This window comes from Xyrauchen texanus, chromosome 7 (assembly GCF_025860055.1).
Source record: "Xyrauchen texanus isolate HMW12.3.18 chromosome 7, RBS_HiC_50CHRs, whole genome shotgun sequence".
NCBI lineage: Eukaryota > Metazoa > Chordata > Actinopteri > Cypriniformes > Catostomidae > Xyrauchen > Xyrauchen texanus.
Window position 1 is genome coordinate 43,245,767 of NC_068282.1, and position 18,095 is coordinate 43,263,861.

Here is an 18,095-nt window from a genome sequence, read left to right on the forward strand (position 1 = left end):
GCCATGTTTTCACTTATAACTTCACGAAAAATAAACGCAAAATATTCCATAAAAGGAGACGAGACACTATGTAATTGAATACATATTTCATTATATTATCCACATGAAGCTCAATGTGTATCCGACTTAAACACTAGAATAAATTATATTTGTAATTTTACAACTTTTGAATGCTTTGTCGTATCAACACAACATTTTAGCGTGCCATGGGTGACATGATTGGGAACAAAATAAGAGCAGTTTTTTGGAGCTACCATATTTAAACCCTGAGATATTTAACATAAAATAAGAAAAAAGTAAATTTTTGGCAATTTTTTTTCAGCAGTTTCTTAGGCTGAGAGTTTCATAATTTATCATAATCTATATCATTAAAAATTTGAAAGGTTTTCTTTAAAATGATACAAAACAATTTAACTTTTTGTGTGTGTAGGGTTATAAGCCTTTCTTTTTGGCCAATACCACTGAAACAGGAAATCTTTAATACCTTCAGAGCTTAAAGGGTTAAATAACAGGACAAATCTCTCAAAAACATGTCCAAGCATGTAACATTTGACCTCAAAATCAGGGGAAAAAAATATATTTTACTAAAGAAACTGAAGCCTATTTTTTATTTTTTTTTCCATTTACAATTAAGCAAATTTCCACTCAAATTGTCTTTACCTAATAATTCTCTTTATACATTATGGTTCTCATTAGATTCTAATAACTGCAATACAGTGATTTGTGAGAACGTGCTTACCATAATTTAACTGTACAAAAAAACTTGCCTGAAAAAACTTTTAACACGTCTCCATATTCTCCTCTTCTCTTCCTATCTGTTCTTCAGGATGACCGTCTACGCACACCCCTACTAAAACTCAAGCTGGCCGTGTGCAGTGTGATGCCAGAGCAGATTGCCAGATATAACATGGATTGCATGGCAAAAGCTGCAGCCAAGTAAGCAAAACATTTTTCAAAGCTACAATATATGCTGGAACACCTGTATTTCATTGTTTTTATCGTACTATTTTAGATTTCGGTCCACTTTATGTTAGGTGTTTAACTACTATTTACTGACATTAAAATACATACAATGTACTTATTGTGTATCTACATGTTGTTCTGCAAAATTCTCACAAGATTTCCATTTACTGCTTCTGAGGTGGAAACTGAAAAGGTTGTAGTTTAAAACCCCAGAGAGCATGATTATTGAACCACCACCATTATGCTGTTAATTAAATATCTTATTGTGACATTTTAAAGTGGGATGTGTGCTTTTATTAAATGTTGATCAAATGCGATTGATGAAAATAAGAATTAGCTTGGTTTGACTTTGGAAAATGTGTAGCAACAATCATAATGGTGTGGATTTTTAGAGCTCAGAACTGAAGCTTCATTTAAGACGTGTGTGTGTGTGTGTCTCTCTCTCACAGGCAGCAGAGTGAGGATGGAGAGAAAAATGGATCAGAGGATGATGATGAAGAGAAACCGGGAAAGAGGGTGATGGGACCAAGGAAGAAGTTCATATGGGATGACAAACTCAGGTTTGTTCTGCTTGAAGCTATTGGTTGTCAGTTGCGGTATTTAAGGTTTCCCCATAAATGTTTGTGTTTGCTTTCTCTAGGACTCTGTTGTGTAACCTGGTGCGTGTGAAGCTGAGCTGTTATGAGCTGGAGCAGTGCTCTATGTCTTTGGAGGACTATCTCAAAGCCTTCATGGAGAATGAAGTCAAACCCCTCTGGCCTAAAGGCTGGATGCAGGCTAGGTGTGTGCCTGAATGTGTGCAGCTAATATTGTGTGCTGGGTTTTAACAAAAAGCTGGTAAAATATGTAACTAGAAACATTTTTGTTTTTTTAGGATGCTTTTCAAAGAGAGTCGTGGGGTACATGGTCAGCTTACAGGCCTGTGAGTATATCAACCTCCTTGTATGTATTTACATTTGTATTAGGTTCTTATAGATTTGAACTCCTGATTTTGATAATTTTTTTCACAGGGGCAAGAAAAGGATTGTTCCATCACCAAAAGCTGCCAAAATTACGGTATGTAAAACAGGGGTGGGAATCAAAAGGGACCTGACAATACCAATTTATATTGATATCTTGGTCATGACATAATATTGTCATATTTGTTTAATGCATTATGATGCAAATCTATAATTGCAAAAAAAAAAAAACATTTTTCATCTGCGCTTTCACTTCAGTGGTTTTTGCAATTATGTTCTTAGCATGTTCTGAGTTTGGATTCTGGTCAAATAGAAATAATCGAGTGTAGGTTGAACTAATGGTGCAGTACATTTCACCTTCATACAGGCTTGCTCTGTCAAAAATGTTAATGTGAAAATGGTAGTTAAAATACTGGTCCCCACTTTATATTAGGTGTCTTTAGCTACTATGTACTAACATTAAAAGACATGCAATACAATGTACTTATTGTGTAACTACATGTTGTTCTGCAAAATTTTCACAAAATTCACATTTGCTGATTCTGAGGTTGAGGTATGGGTAGGCTTAGTGTTTAGATTAGGATTAAGTATGGGGTAGGGTTAGGTTTTGGTTTAGTGATAAGGTTAACAGTGTAACTACAGATGTAATTAGATGCTAATTCTTGAAATGCAAGTACAATGCAAAAACACACATGTACAGAAGTGCAATGCATCAAATTCTTAAGTACGTTCCAGGTTTTAATAGAAGAACTAATGTATGTGCTTTTATAAGCTTCACATTTCTGTTTTTTAACCCTCCATTCACTTCCATTGTAAGTGCCTCACTGTAAGATCGATATTTGCTTTTGAATAAAAAAAAAAATGTCTCCCCAATTTTGAATGCCCAATTCCCAATGTGCTCTAAATCCTCGTGGTGGCATAGTGACTCGCCTCAATTTGGGTGGTGGAGGACGAATCTCAGTTGCCGCCTGAGACCGTCAACCCATTCATCTTATCACATCACTTGCTTAGCGTGTTACCACGGAGACATGGCGTGTATGGAAGCTTAACGCCATCCACCTCGGCATCCATGCACAACTCCCCACACGCCCCACCCAGACCGAACCACATTATAGCGACCACGAGAAGGTTACCCCATGTGACTCTACCCTTCCTAGCAACCGGGCCAATTTAGTTGCTTAGGAGACCTGGCTGGAGTGATACAGCATGCCCTGGATTTGAACTCGCAAACTCTAGGGGTGGTAGTCAACGTCAATACTCGCTGAGCTACCCAGGCCCCCCAATATTTGCTTTTTATAAAGAAAATGATTTTTTTTATGGTAATCAACATTATGCCACAAATGCTGTCGATTGAGCTTGACTTGTATTGAACCCGGAACATTCTATTAAGGTTCAAGTTTAGGGTTACATTATTGAGAGGCATTTGCATGACTCACTCTACCATTTCTGAATATGTTGAGCTCTATGGCGTAAAGTGGCTGCATTGCCCCTGGTTCTGTGCTGTGCTCAAGCATTGTAACGCGGTACTCAGAGTTCAAACAATTTCAACTTTGACCCCATTGCCTCTGACCCTTTGACGTGTCGGTCAATGATTACTGGACAATATTTTGGCAATGCCAGCACTAAAATCAATAGGAAATTCTATGCAATGTTTTTCATCTCGTTTGACAGTGATGTTGAGCAGTGCGTTGATCCTGATTACTTGACTTTGTTTTTGTATGGTGTGATTACTTGAGTTCAGTATTTGTATTTTTCTTCCCACGATCAGATCCAGGAAGTTGGCTGGATGCAGAAACCTGCTCCAGGTATCGGAACCTCTTCTGCCTCTCCTGCCTTACCTGCTACTGTGTGCAGACTGCCCTCCTCCCCCTCTGAACCAATCTGCCTCTCTGATTCACTGGATGAGGATCTGGCTGCTAACTCTCTAGACTCAATTTCTCAAGCTCTCGCTCTTCTCAGTAATGCTGCCAAGGGCCTCATGCCAAACAATGGCATTCCCACCTCCTCTCCTCCCGGAATCATCGGATCCTCATCTGGAGTCAGCCACTACTCTACTCTCTCACATTCCTCCCTTCCAGCAAAAATGGAGCCTTCGGGTATCTCTCTGGCAAATAAGAGCAGTTTAAATACCTCTCCCTCCCTCTCCTCTCCTCTAACCACATCTCCTTCATCTTCCATACGAGGAGAGACCATTGGGTTGCTAAAGGACAGTGGGTCCTTGCAGATACACCCAGTAACGTCCACTCACAGAGCGGGAATGAATGTGGGACAGTCTGCTAAGCCTCGCCCACCCCCTACAGCCTCACCCCTCTTGACTCCCCAGCAGAGGTCTTTTGGGGCAATGGGAGTGAAGCCGGTTCGGACTCTGCCTCCTTTTGGACAGGCGAAAAACTGTGGTAACAAATCTGGTACTAGCGGCAGTGTAATATCTGGTACTGGTGTTTCTCAACAGCCTCGTATGAACACTTACCCCTCTCACATGAACCCCAAAAGCTCTCAACAGTCACGGGTTCCCAACTCTCCCCAACCGACACCCTCTTCCACTTCCACCCTGTTGTCGCAGGCCAAGCCCCCCACTATGCCGCACAACCAGACAAACTTTATTACGCCCATGCAAGCCACGCTCACTAGGTCTTCCCACAGTAGCAGCTCTCCTATTATCAAACTAACACCACGCCCCCCTGCACCGACTCCTCCACCCACTTCCTCTCCCTCGCCTTCATCCTCCCTGACTCATCTGAGACCCCAAATGATCACCAACCCAGGCCTCAGACCGCCGTTTAACGCACAGGGATCTGGAGTGAAATCCGGATCAGGACAGGCGAGCTACAGTTTCACGAGCGGACAGAAATCCAGTAGTCCATCCAGTGGTAGTGCAGGTAAAACCAGTACTACTCCAATGGCCACACCCATGTCTGCTGGTGTCCAGGACAGCAGCCCCTCCCCTTCAGCAGTACCAGCTAATCACACCCAGCGGCAGAGGACAGTGGGAGGGACTAGTCAGAGTGCCAAGTCGTCAAGTCGGGCATCAGCCATGACACTACCCTCTTCAACTGTCTCCTCTCACCTGGCACAGGTGTGTGCAGCACCCTCTGTTCTTTACAGTCTTTTACTCCATTACAATGCCCAAAACTTGTTTTATACATATGCATAGCTATGATAAACCTGTTTCTGCAGTTAGCCCTAAGTGGAAGCTGTTTACATGTACATTTAGTAGACTGCTTTATCCGAAGCAACCAATGTATACATTTTATTAGTATTTGTATTAGTGTTGTCAAAAGTACCAGTACTTCGGTACCAAGGCAGAGCACTAACCTACTTTAAAGCACATATACACATGTACAGTAGACATGCACACATGTACAGTAGACTATATATTTATGTACCGGTAATTAAATCACAGCATTTGCACTTTAATCTCAACTCAACTTTATTTAAATAGCATTTAAAACAACAGAGTTGACCAAAATGCTTCACAGTAATAATATTTTCAACATAACATTTAAAAATGACCACATACACAAACACTTCAAAACTGGGACCTACATTTAATTTGTCAGACTCAAAGGTGACTTAACAGTCTTCAGTGATCCCACTAGGCCATGTCACAAACTGTTTATCTGGAAAAGTGAAGCTTCCATCAAAAAAAGAACGTCATAATGAAAGCAGGATTCATAATAAATTAATTTACTTTTTATTTGTTTGAATAATAAACAATTAATTCATGTGCCAGATTGTTTTCCATACAAATTTAGCATTGGTGCAAACATTTTTTGCAAATGTAGTTTGTTTTTTTTGGTTATTTCTTTTTAATTGTTTGGATGGCAAACAGTACAATCAGGTGTCCAGCATTTGTTTTCAGAGAATCATAAGATTTGACGGGACAGAATTTTAAACTTTTTTTGTTTAGTCACACTGGACTTTGTGTGAAAAGGGCTTTATGTTTCTTTTTTAAGTTATTAACAGATGAATGTCTAATATTTCCAGTCATTTCTAAAACAATGAAGCACTCGTTGAATGCTCTCCTCCTCCAGGTGTCTACAACTTCAGGAAGTAACCAGTTGGGCTCAGTACCCCCCTCTCTCCCCCTGGGTTTTGGGATGCTTGGGGGTCTAGTGCCTGTTTCTCTGCCCTTCCAGTTCCCCTCGTTACTCAATTTTAACCCCTCAGGCTCTGGAGTTCCTGGCTGCAGCAACATGGGGACGTCAGCCACTACAATCTCAGGATACACCCTGGCACAGAGTGAGTGACTTAATGTGACCTGACATGTACAAAAAAGTTTTCCTCTAGTAGTGTCGTGCTTGTATGTTTGCTTGTATCATATTTTGATGTGTTATGCTTGCGTTTTTCCTGCATCTCCCTAACCCTTTTGACCTTTTATCTGTTTTTTTCCTTCAATTTTCTACCTTCACATCATCTGTTTGGTGCTGTTTTTCTACAATCTTATTTGCTCCTGGAATGGTCTGCACTCCTTTGTCCATCTTTCTTTCTACCTGTCCTGCTGTCCTGTCCCCAGATCTGTTTAAGCGTCTGCAGCAAGGGTCTCAGGTTGCTCTACCTCCCCACTTGCAGCTTGCTTTCTCAGGTAAAAGCTGCAAAAAAAAAAACCTTCAGCTCACTGTCTCTGTCTTGTTATAATTTTGGCTCGTTGTAAGTTTACCCCCCTAAACTCCCCTTTGCTTGTAGGAACCCTCTTTCTTTGCTTTATCTAATATTTGATGTCATAAAACCTATTGAGCTGCATTGTTTCAATCATCTACGTAGGCAGTTCCCTTATTAAAGTGGAATCTTAAGGCCAAAGTATACTTTTATGGTGGGGTTGTGCAGAATGAATGAATAGGTACTTAATTAATCTAGTTATGTTTATATGGTTATAATATAGCGGCCTAATATCTATAGCCCAATATTTGTGATTTTAATAGTAGTAATTTAATAAATACACAAACATTTTCAGTCATTAAACACACTATGAAGAACTTTTTATTTATTTGTTTACTCCCGTTAATGTGACACTTGGGACTGCCGCTCTGAAATGATGATGTCCAGAGATTGGATTGCATTCGTAGATTGGACTAGTACGGTCTTTAGCTCCAATGCATGGAGCTAAAGAGACCTTGTTAAAAAAATAACTTCATAGCATTGGTGGATTATTGTGATTGGACTGCTAATAATTAACATCAGAGAAATGCAGCCTCTTACTTGTGGCCGTTTATGGGAACCTGAATATATTAACATGATTCAACAATAGAGGCCACTGTTGTCCCAAACATTGCAAATGTACAGTTCTATACATCTAATTGGTAATTTGTACTCTGACATAAAAGATCTCGTGATCCCGCAGACAATGATCCACAACCCACTTTTGGGTCTCAACCCAGTGGTTGAGAAACCATGCAATGATATGAACAGTGCAAAATTATTACCTGTAATCAAAATGAAACTCTTCTGATGTGTCTAGATTTCAAAGAACTTGTTCAGTTTTGGTCATAATGCCTACATGCACTTCACATTAATGCTTCTATGCTTTAAAACAACACCTGTTTTGTAGGCTTGGGATCGATGCCTTTTTCACACGTTCTTTTCACATGGCACATTCTAAAATTCTAAATAATTATTTATTTTCTACAAAGGTAAGCACACAACGCCAACGCTCAGGGTCAACATTCTGAAGTACCACGGAGCACATGTCGCATAGTTTACAATTAAATTCGACCCAAATCATTATCAAAGGACAAAGCTTATTTACTCTAGTATAACTGGATGATGCATTGTGTATAAGTATCTTTCATAGAGCCTACACAAGGTATTTTCTGTAACAAGTATGTCTTTTTGTGGTTTGACAGCTTTAATGAAAGTCTTATTCAATGCTACATACAGAGAAATTTCATCACAAAGTTTCACTAATCTCACTAACCTGCAAACTCTTCAACGTCACTGTTCATTCTTGAAGAAGTACAAAAACTGCCATCTGTGCCACTTCAGCTTGTCATGTGTGTGATCGTGACTGGTACCACCTTCACTAAATGGTATATCACCCACTTGTGGTCCCCCAACGCTATTATGCCAGACTGTTAAACAGATGCCAACTGAGTGAATTAGAAAGCACGCTAATTAGGCTTCTAATTTAAATGTCGGCTAATATTAATATATCAATGGCTTAAAAATATATTGATAACATGCCAATCAATATATTGATATTTTATGACATACCTACTATTTTGTGTTGGTCAAGACTGTTGTTATTAGGGCACAAGGACTAAAAGTGCAGAAACCCTGTTGTTCTTCTAAGGATTGTTAGGTCCCAAGCACTGAAAGTGTGGAGGCCTTGTTGTCCTATTGTTCTTCTGAAGATAATTATTATTAGGGCCCAAGCACTGAGGTCAGTTATTATTAGGGCTGAAGAACTGAAAGTGCGGAGGCCCTATTGTTCTTCTAAAGATTCTTATTATTATTATTAGGGCCCAAGCACTGAAAGTGCCGAGGCCCAATTGCTCTTCTAAGAATTCTTCTCCTTTTCAAGGTTTTCTGTACTTTTGGGGTACTTAACATGTGTGAAATCTCTTGAAAGTTTGCACACACATCAGAGCCGTCGGCCATTAGGGCTGGGCAAAGTTCCCTTTAAAATGGGCATGTAAAGGGGTGTCTGTAGCTAGCACCCCCATTTTCACCTTGTCACCAAAATTGGTACATATATAGTTCTCATCAAGCCGGACAACTTTCAAAACAGGAAGTTGGCCATTTTGAATATTGCAGTCTCTGAACTTTTGAATACTCCTCCTAGGGGATTCATCAGTGTTACTCTGATTAAAAAGGCATATAATTGCAGTTGATGAAAATGTGTAAAATGACAAAAACATGTAAAACTTTAACAGACCAAATATTTGAACACGTGTTTTAGCCATTTTAGGATATTGTATTGTTTTTATGGAAACTACGTATTTGCAACACAAGTTACGCATTCTGGCCAACGTAAATTCTATTTATCCTCGTCAATTTTTCATCTCGTCTTCGTTATTGTTCACAAAAAATAAATACATTTTTAACGTTTTAGAAAAACTTCGTATACCTTAGCCTTAAGGCAGCATATTTTTCTGCCTCCTGTTTTAAATAGATTTGATGACTAATAATGTTGCTTAAATAGGCAGCTTATTTGGTGTTGGAAGTAGGGCTGAAATGATTAGTCAACATTATCGACAACAAAAAAATGTCATTGTCGAATAGTTGTTTGATCTCATTTAACATGTTATCATATAAAACTAATGACGGCGAGCGAGAGGAGCACTGCTGCTCATGCCTGATTGAGGAGAGGAAGAAAACACAGCTCACAGTCCATACGCACTCCAAACAGCTTAAGGTGATGTAGATCGCAAAGTCTCAAGAAATTATACAAAATAAGTAAATACAGAAGCACTGTCATTGTTAAATAAAGCAGAGCCGGAGCTGCTGTCCCGCTAAAGTAAAACTTGCATGTTGAACGTCTTTAACCCTTGTGTAGTCTTAACATTCTGTATACTCTCCTTGTCCTAAGGGTCAAAAATGACCCACCTTCACCAGACCCCTAAAATAAAACCGCTTAATTGAATTTGAAACCCCATCTATTTTGCATGAAGAAACAACCTGTCATTCATCACAAACTTTGTGAATATGTGGGTTTTACCTCTTCACAGTGCAGAAACGCATGTTTTTATTACAACACACCTGTCATAATTGTTTTCTTTAGTAAAGGATTATTATTATTATTATTATTATTATTATTATTATTATTATTGATAAAGGTACTGCATAGGGGTAAACAGTAATTGTTTAGCAAGATATAGCACTTGTATAGCCTAAGAAAGTAGCAGAAATGTGCAGAAAGTAGTTTTGAATGCATTTTATTGAAGGGGAACAATAACAGTCTTGAACTTTTTTTGACAACATAGTGATATATTCTTATGTATTGTACAATGAGGATTTCAACTACAATATACTAGTCTTCTCCCATTTTTCAAATCATTGCACCCACCCACAAAGTGTATTAACAACAACAATGAATAAGAATAAAATAAGAAGATAGATACAAAACAAAAATGTGAAGAACATAAATCAATCAACTCTTATTTAGCACACGTAGGACAGTATGCAAGTGTGTGCACGCATGGACTTTGCAGATGTATTTCTCACATGTGCAGCACATAGTATTTGTTTTACAGTCTTTCTTTGAGGGGCAGAATTGGCATCTCCTCCTCTTGCCTGCTGCAGCCTCAGGTGTATCAGGACAAGATTCAGCCCCTGAACAGCTTTCACAAGCGCTGCAGAGGCTGCTGTGCGGGGAGGCGCTCCCTTCTTTGCATGTGTAGGGTTACAAGGGCCTTTACCAGCTGCTCCAGGAACACCCTCTAATTACGCTTATCAGGCATCCAGGTAGGGTTGATCTTGTTCCATATCATGAAGGCATTGTATGAGGACACATCAATGATGTTATGGAAGATGACCAGGCGCCAACGGCAGTCATCCTCCTGCAGCTGTACGTTCCAATCACCTTGTCCTGGTAGTCCACGCCTCCTTTGTTGTGGTTGTAGTCCAGGATGATAGCTGGCTTCCTGTCCTCACGATCACTGATCTCAGCCGTTTTGTGCAGTGTACTCAGGAGGACCACATTCTTGTTCCTTTTTGGAAGGTAAGAAACTAGAGTGGTGGTGGTGGGGGTGAAGGCAAATTTAGATGAGAAGGCCTCTCTCCACAATGTTGCAAGGAGTCCAGGGGGGAGCTCAGGCTTGTTCTTTCTTACTGTGCCAACCATGGTGATCTTCCTATTCAGGAGCTGCTGGATGAGTTAAAAAGAGGTGAAGAAATTGTCACCCGTGATATTGTGCTCCCTCAGTCCATCTGTCACATCAAGCACAACCCGCATCCCCTGGTTCTTCTCCGGGCCTCCACTGGTCGGCTTCCCTGTGTGGACTTGCATCTTCCAAGCGTAGCTAGATTGTGCACCACAGGCCACCCATATCTTGATGCCATACTTTGCTGGCTTGCTGGGCATATACTGCAGGAAACGACAGCAACCTTTTGACAAAAGAGATTACTATTAGTATAAGTGTCACATAAATGATCTAATGATATTACAGCAATACATAATAAAATTACAATGAAAATAAATTATATTACAGATATGAAAATAAAAATGTACCTCTGAATGGAACCAGTTGCTGATAAACTGTTACTTAAGGCCCAGGGTTGTAGAGGTATGGCTGCCATACCTCTACAACGCTCCACCCACTTCTCCCAGACCTCTCTTATGGCCGCCAGTTTGTCTCTTATGCGTCTTGCAGGTCTTGACTCATGGTTATCAAATTGTAGCATTCTTGAGAAAGTGTGAAAGACTTTCAGTGGCATCGTGGCATGGAAAATCGCCCTTCCACTCTCTGCATTCCAGAGACTACACCTGCTGAGATTGGCAATTAGGCACACGGGTCAATCTAATCCATCCTTTTCCAGTTGTCTCCATATTTATGGAAACCCTCCAAATTTGTCATCTATAGGATTATTTTTTCAATGGATGGTGTGATGAACATGTAGAATATTGAGGCGATGTCCTGGGCATGGGCAACTGCATGTCTTGTGGGCCCTGGGGTCATCCTTATGACATTTTTGCAGCCATCCTGCCCTGGTTGACATATGGTGACAAGGACCATGTTATTTTGCTGTTCTTTGACAAAAATGTCTCTTTCAGCTTGGGGGATTTCTTCATCTGAAGATGATGCATCGTGCTCTGGGTTGTATTCTTCCCCATCTTCTTCAGATACCTCCTCTTCTAAATCATTGTTCTCTTGCTCCTCCTGGACATCTGAAAAAAATCAGATCTATGACCTGTTGGGCACTGAAATGTGCACTCATGGCTTCAGCAAAAAGAGAACTGGGGGTACTGTTATTTGCAGCAACTTTATAGCCTCTGACTGCATTCCCCATGAGTAAACAATGCTTTCAAGAAATGTTTATTTTGTCTGTGAACTTGAGTCATGTGTGGGGTCGTGGAGGGGAGATGCTGCACATGCACAGAGTTTTAGTTTTGTCTGAGTTCAATCAGTAGCACACAATCTCAATTTCTCTCTCTCTCTGTGTGTGTCACTTTGTGGGGACCAAATGTCCCCATAAGGATGGTAAAACCTGACATTTTTGACATTTTGGGGACAATTTGTCGGTCCCAATTAGGAATATAAATCATACAAAATTATGTTTTTTGAAAATGTAAAAATGCAGAAAGTTTTCTGTGAGGTTTAGGGGATGGAATATAAAGTTTGTACAGTATAAAAACCATTATGTCTAAGGAAAGTCCCTATAAAACATGGAAACACAACGTGTGTGTGTGTGTGTGTGTGTGTGTGTGTGTGTGTGTGTGTGTGTGTGTGTGTGTGTGTGTGTGTGTGTGTGTGTGTGTGTGTGTGTGTGTGTGTGTGTGTGTGTGTGTGTGTGTGTGTGTCTCTCATTGTGGTTTTTGTGGTGTGTAAATGATTTGATAACTGCTGGGTCAATGACCCTAAGACCTTTTGTACCCTGGTGGCGTACAGCTTTCATGGAAATATGAACAAAGGCAATGTTTCACTTTCTAATGTTGGGATTACTCTAGGAAAAGTCATAAATTTCAAGTTGAAAAATAATTTAGCTGGGTTTTCTCTGCTGGTAAACATAGTGGCGGGTCATTTTTGACCCTTAAAATAACACAAGGGTTTAGGAAAAACCAAGGCGTTATAACTTTAATGCATCATTTATTAAAGTTCAGATAATAAGGAAGCAGGTAATTTAATAAAGTACAAATTCCAAAACTGGCATTTCTGTGTGTTGTCCGCACCTCTTCTATGAGGAGTGAAGTGATGCACCCTCTTGCGTGGAGAAGCTTGTCCCTCGTGCATGCCCTTGATGACTGCAACAAAAAACGTTGTTGTTGTTTTGGCTTGTTTTCCACTATAAATATCTAAAACTCCTTTAAAACAAGGTATATTTACTTTAGGAACTATACTGCAGAAGAATAAAATATTATCAGAATGTTTTGAATGTATGATTAAATATTCGTTACATTTTTAGACTTGCTTTCAGAGAATACATCTTGAAAATACATATATTTTGACTACTGCACTGTCAGAAATATAACCAAGTAAAAAAATACACTTATATTTAAGATACAGTCAGGTCCATAAATATTGGGACATCGACACAATTCTAATCTTTTTGGCTCTATACACTACCACAATGGATTTGAAATGACACGAACAAGATGTGCTTTAACTGCAGACTTTCAGCTTTAATTTGAGGGTATTTACATCCAAATCAGTTGAACGGTGTAGGAATTACAACAGTTTGTATATGTGCCTCCCACTTTTTAAGGGACCAAAAGTAATGGGACAGATTAACAATCATAAATCAAACTTTCACTTTTTAATACTTGGTTGCAAATCCTTTGCAGTCAATTACAGCCTGAAGTCTGGAATGCATAGACATCACCAGACGCTGGGTTTCATCCCTGGTGATGCTCTGCCAGGCCTCTACTGCAACTGTCTTCAGTTCCTGCTTGTTCTTGGGGCATTTTCCCTTCAGTTTTGTCTTCAGCAAGTGAAATGCATGCTCAATCGGATTTAGGTCAGGTGATTGATTTGGCCATTGCATAACATTCCACTTCTTTCCCTTAAAAAACTCTTTGGTTGCTTTCGCAGTATGCTTCGGGTCATTGTCCATCTGTACTGTGAAGTGCCGTCCAATGAGTTCTGAAGCATTTGGCTGAATATGAGCAGATAATATTGCCTGAAACACATCAGAATTCATCCTGCTGCTTTTGTCAGCAGTCACATCATCAATAAATACAAGAGAACCAGTTCCATTGGCAGCCATACATGCCCATGCCATGACACTACCACCACCATGCTTCACTGATGAGCAGTTCCTTTCCTTCTCCATACTCTTCTCTTCCCATCACTCTGGTACAAGTTGATCTTTGTCTCATCTGTCCATAGGATGTTGTTTCAGAACTGTGAAGGCTTTTTTAGATGTTGTTTGGCAAACTCTAATCTGGCCTTCCTGTTTTTGAGGCTCACCAATGGTTTACATCTTGTGGTGAACCCTCTGTATTCACTCTGGTGAAGTCTTCTCTTGATTGTTGACTTTGACACACATACACCTACCTCCTGGAGAGTGCTCTTGATCTGGCCAACTGTTGTGAAGTGTGTTTTCTTCACCAGGGAAAGAATTCTTCGGTCATCCACCACAGTTGTTTTCCGTGGTCTTCCGGGTCTTTTGGTGTTGCTGAGCTCACCGGTGCGTTCTTTCTTTTTAAGAATGTTCCAAACAGTTGATTTGGCCACACCTAATGTTTTTGCTATCACTCTGATGGGTTTGTTTAGATTTTTCAGCCTAATGATGGCTTGCTTCACTGATAGTGACAGCTCTTTGGATCTCATATTGAGAGTTGACAGCAACAGATTCCAAATGCAAATAGCACACTTGAAATGAACTCTGGACCTTTTATCTGCTCCTTGTAAATGAGATAATGAGGGAATAACACACACCTGGCCATGGAACAGCTGAGCAGCCAATTGTCCCATTACTTTTGGTCCCGTAAAAAGTGGGAGGCACATATATAAACTGTTGTAATTCCTACACCGTTCAACTGATTTGGATGTAAATACCCTCAAATTAAAGCTGAAAGTCTGCAGTTAAAGCACATCTTGTTTGTTTCATTTCAAATCCATTGTGGTAGTGTATAGAGCCAAAAAGATTAGAATTGTGTCGATGTCCCAATATTTATGGACCTGACTGTACATTCTCTTAAAGCTTGTCTAAATATCTTATGTTGCTTCTCAAGTAAATGTATCTTGTTTTAAGTATTTATTTTTATAAATGGAAAACAAGACAAAAACACTTGATAATATACCTTTTATTTGCAGTGAATTGTTTACTAAATTAAACTTAATTAATGGATTAAAATGTATGTATTTTTTCCCTTTAATTTAGTGAATTTCATTTAGAGGTATTTTTAAAAGATTATTTGATCCTTTATTGTTAGTAAGCACATTTAATACAACCTTTTAAGTCGAGGCACAAGCTGAATATTCGGTTAAGGGCCAATAATTAATTGTTGCAATAATCACCTGAATAGTCAAATAATCATTAGATTAGTCATTTATCTGATTAATCGCTAGTTGCAGCCCTAGTTGGAAGATGATTTTGCAATTTGAAATTCAGATTTCTTTTTGGATTGATTTCTCAGAAATCAAAATTCAGATTTCTCTTCTGTCATAGTAAACTGAATTGTGTCAAGATCACCATGATTCAACATTTTGTTTTGTTCTTACAGATGCAAACCAAAGTCAGGGGGGAGACACAAAGAGGAAGCCCCACTGACTGCGAACCAGAATGTACACTTTTTTACGGATGTTTTCAGCTGCTCTGATTCTGAATGGAAACGTTTGAATCGTGGATTTACATGGAAGGGGGAGGGACGTCACTACACTCTTTCAGATGAAATTGAAGGACTAATTTGAATTTCAATGCTTTCCTCAATTACCGTCATTCTGCTTTTAATTGATCAGTGTTCTGGATGATTGGAGTGAGCTGGGTGGATTTATTATTATTATTATTTTGTCAACATTGTTTACACAAGACCTTTATCACTGTGGACATAGAGATAATAGAGAAAGTAAAGAAACAAAGCAACATAATATCTATTTAAGTTAATGTCGGCTGGAAACGTGCATTCATGTGATTTATTTTCTTAGTCGATTTTTGTTTAAAACTCCTAAAGGGATGTTATAGTCCATCTGTTTCCTTCTACAGACTGTTAGAATAGTAGCTATTAATAATGATACATATGGGTAAATTATTTATATTTTTTTGACAGGGATATTTTATGATCTTAAAGGTGTGTTAGTAGATAAAAATGGATATGTATATAAAATATACATAAATATTATGTGATCTATTTTTTTTTTCAAGGTCAGTATGTATGTTTATATCATCATCTGTGTGTGTGTGTGTGCGTGTGCGTGCGCAGATGTCTTGCTGTCTTTTGTACTGTGTATCTCACTGGACCTTGTAAAAGAAACAAACTTGAGTTTAAAGTTTAATTTGTGGATGAAGAATTAATCATGTATGTGTGCAAGCTTTTCATAGAGGCAAATTATGAGATTATAGCCTACTTGAACTCTTTAATTTTATTCATATAAGTACAAAATCTCCCACTACTTTCAAATAAAAAAAGCCTTAGTTTGTATGTTTTAACTATGCAGGACTGTTAATGCTTCAATGCAAAATTAAGCTGTTGCTTAAGCTCTCCACTTTAACAATTGTGTGTGTTTGTGTGAGTGATCTGTCTGTCGCTACATTTGATCTGCCATTTTTGCCCCATACCTCACTGGACAATTAGTCCTTCCTTTCTTTTCATCCCATCTCTGTGCTCCATTTCATCCCGTGCTGCATTTTTCACTAAATACATTTCATTTTAAAATGTCTTGCCCTACATCTTATGACTGTTAAAATGAGAAATGGCACCAAAGATGACAGTATTAGCTCAGAGTTGACAAGCAACAGGTTAGGTGTATATGTGTGCTCATTGTAATATCATGTATCAATTTTGTAGGCCAACATTAATTGGTTATCGCTGTGAATATTGTGATGGACAGCATTTTGAAATTGAATTTTATATATGGCTTTATTTTATTTTCTAAAAATACTGAATTAGGGTGGGGGTGATTTCAACTGAAACTAGCATTAAAAAGTCATTATTTGGGTAGATTTTTGTCTTGATTCTGAAATAAAAATGCTGTCATTTTTGTCTTAAGTACAAGCTCTAAAATAAATTCAATAAAACTTTTAGCTGACTTTCATTGTACTAACTTATATTCACAATACAATCATTACCTGGTGAATAAAATTAACTCTTGCCCTAAGTTGTTTTTCGTTACATTTAATGTGTCTATGTAAAATGGGTTGTGCCAATTCGTGTTGACTTGTAAAAAAACAACCCATTGGGTGATTCTCATGAAACCTGTCATGAGTCATATTTAATCCCAAATCAATACAATGCAAAATATAAATTAATATTTATTTTAAGAAAATTAAGCAGATATTGAACCATTAAGATGTTTTGCATTGTGATATAGTTTACAGACACCTGAGCACATTTTACCACCCAATTATCATTACTGTTACACATCTGGATGTTTTACTTCTACTATTCCCATTGTTTTCCTAAAAAAGATTTTAGAGAGACTTGTGTCACTCCAGAACAAAAATGAGCATTTCCCAATCAATGAGTGTTTTTCAACTACTTTACACAATTTGTCTATTAAATTTATATTCTGTACTTCTTTTGGATAGTTCAAAAGAACTTCCCTTCCAGTTTTAAAACACCCAGTGTTCACTACATTGAGATTCCCTACTTTTCGTTGGATCCCGGTTTTAAAATCCCCACTGATAACATTAATTGAGATTCAGTATTTTCATTGGATAGATGAGAAATGTCCATCCGGGTTTGGAAATGTCCACAGATTAATATATTGAGATTACCTATTTTTATTGGATAGTTGAGAAATTACTGCATTGAGATTCCCTACTTTCATTGGGGAGTTGAGAAACGCCCCTCCCGGTTTGGAAACGCCCACCGATTACTACATTGAGATCCTACTTTCTTTGGCTAGTTGCGAAACGCCCATCCCGAGTTGAAAACGCCCACTGTTTACCTACTTTCATTAGTGTGTTTCACTTAATGCGGCGCTGTGCAGACCGATCGGCACTGGACTTGAAGCAGTGCATGTCGATTAGAAATTTTGTCCCGCGCCACCGTTACGTATGCCATCAAAGTCCCGCGAGAGCGACTGGAGAGCAGCCGGCTGCTCGTGCACTAATGACGACACAGCTCATTCAGGAATGGCCAGACTCACAACATGCAATTGAATGCTTCACATACTACTTCTGCTATGTCAGTGTATGAAAGAAATAATAGTATGGCAGTATACCATTACCATGGTGTTTATTCTGACACCACCAGTTCGGCGAAAACTCATACTTCTCCGTGTATTTATAACAGTATATCATGTTTATAGAATGTTTGTCATAGTAACATTGTTTATTAAGCAAAAACAATTCAAAATGATTACAAATACCTGACTCCTTATTTTATATTAAAATAATAAAGCTTTTATTGTA

General features: G+C 38.7%; 1 protein-coding gene across 2 annotated transcripts in view; it reads left to right on the top strand.

The window, feature by feature from the left end:
- Positions 1-16,826, top strand: part of ubn2a (ubinuclein 2a) — a 35,837-nt gene extending 19,011 nt beyond the window's left edge. Inside the window, exons 9-17 of one of the 2 annotated variants that reach the window (XM_052130971.1) lie at positions 827-936; positions 1,413-1,523; positions 1,604-1,744; positions 1,838-1,885; positions 1,974-2,019; positions 3,691-4,998; positions 5,957-6,164; positions 6,439-6,507; positions 15,247-16,826. In XM_052130971.1, coding sequence (XP_051986931.1) covers positions 827-936; positions 1,413-1,523; positions 1,604-1,744; positions 1,838-1,885; positions 1,974-2,019; positions 3,691-4,998; positions 5,957-6,164; positions 6,439-6,507; positions 15,247-15,293 — 2,088 coding nt within the window. In that variant the 3' untranslated portion in view covers positions 15,294-16,826. The remainder of the gene's footprint in view (positions 1-826; positions 937-1,412; positions 1,524-1,603; positions 1,745-1,837; positions 1,886-1,973; positions 2,020-3,690; positions 4,999-5,956; positions 6,165-6,438; positions 6,508-15,246) is intronic. The other variant, XM_052130972.1, reaches the window with a different exon arrangement.
- Positions 16,827-18,095: the final 1,269 nt, after the last annotated feature.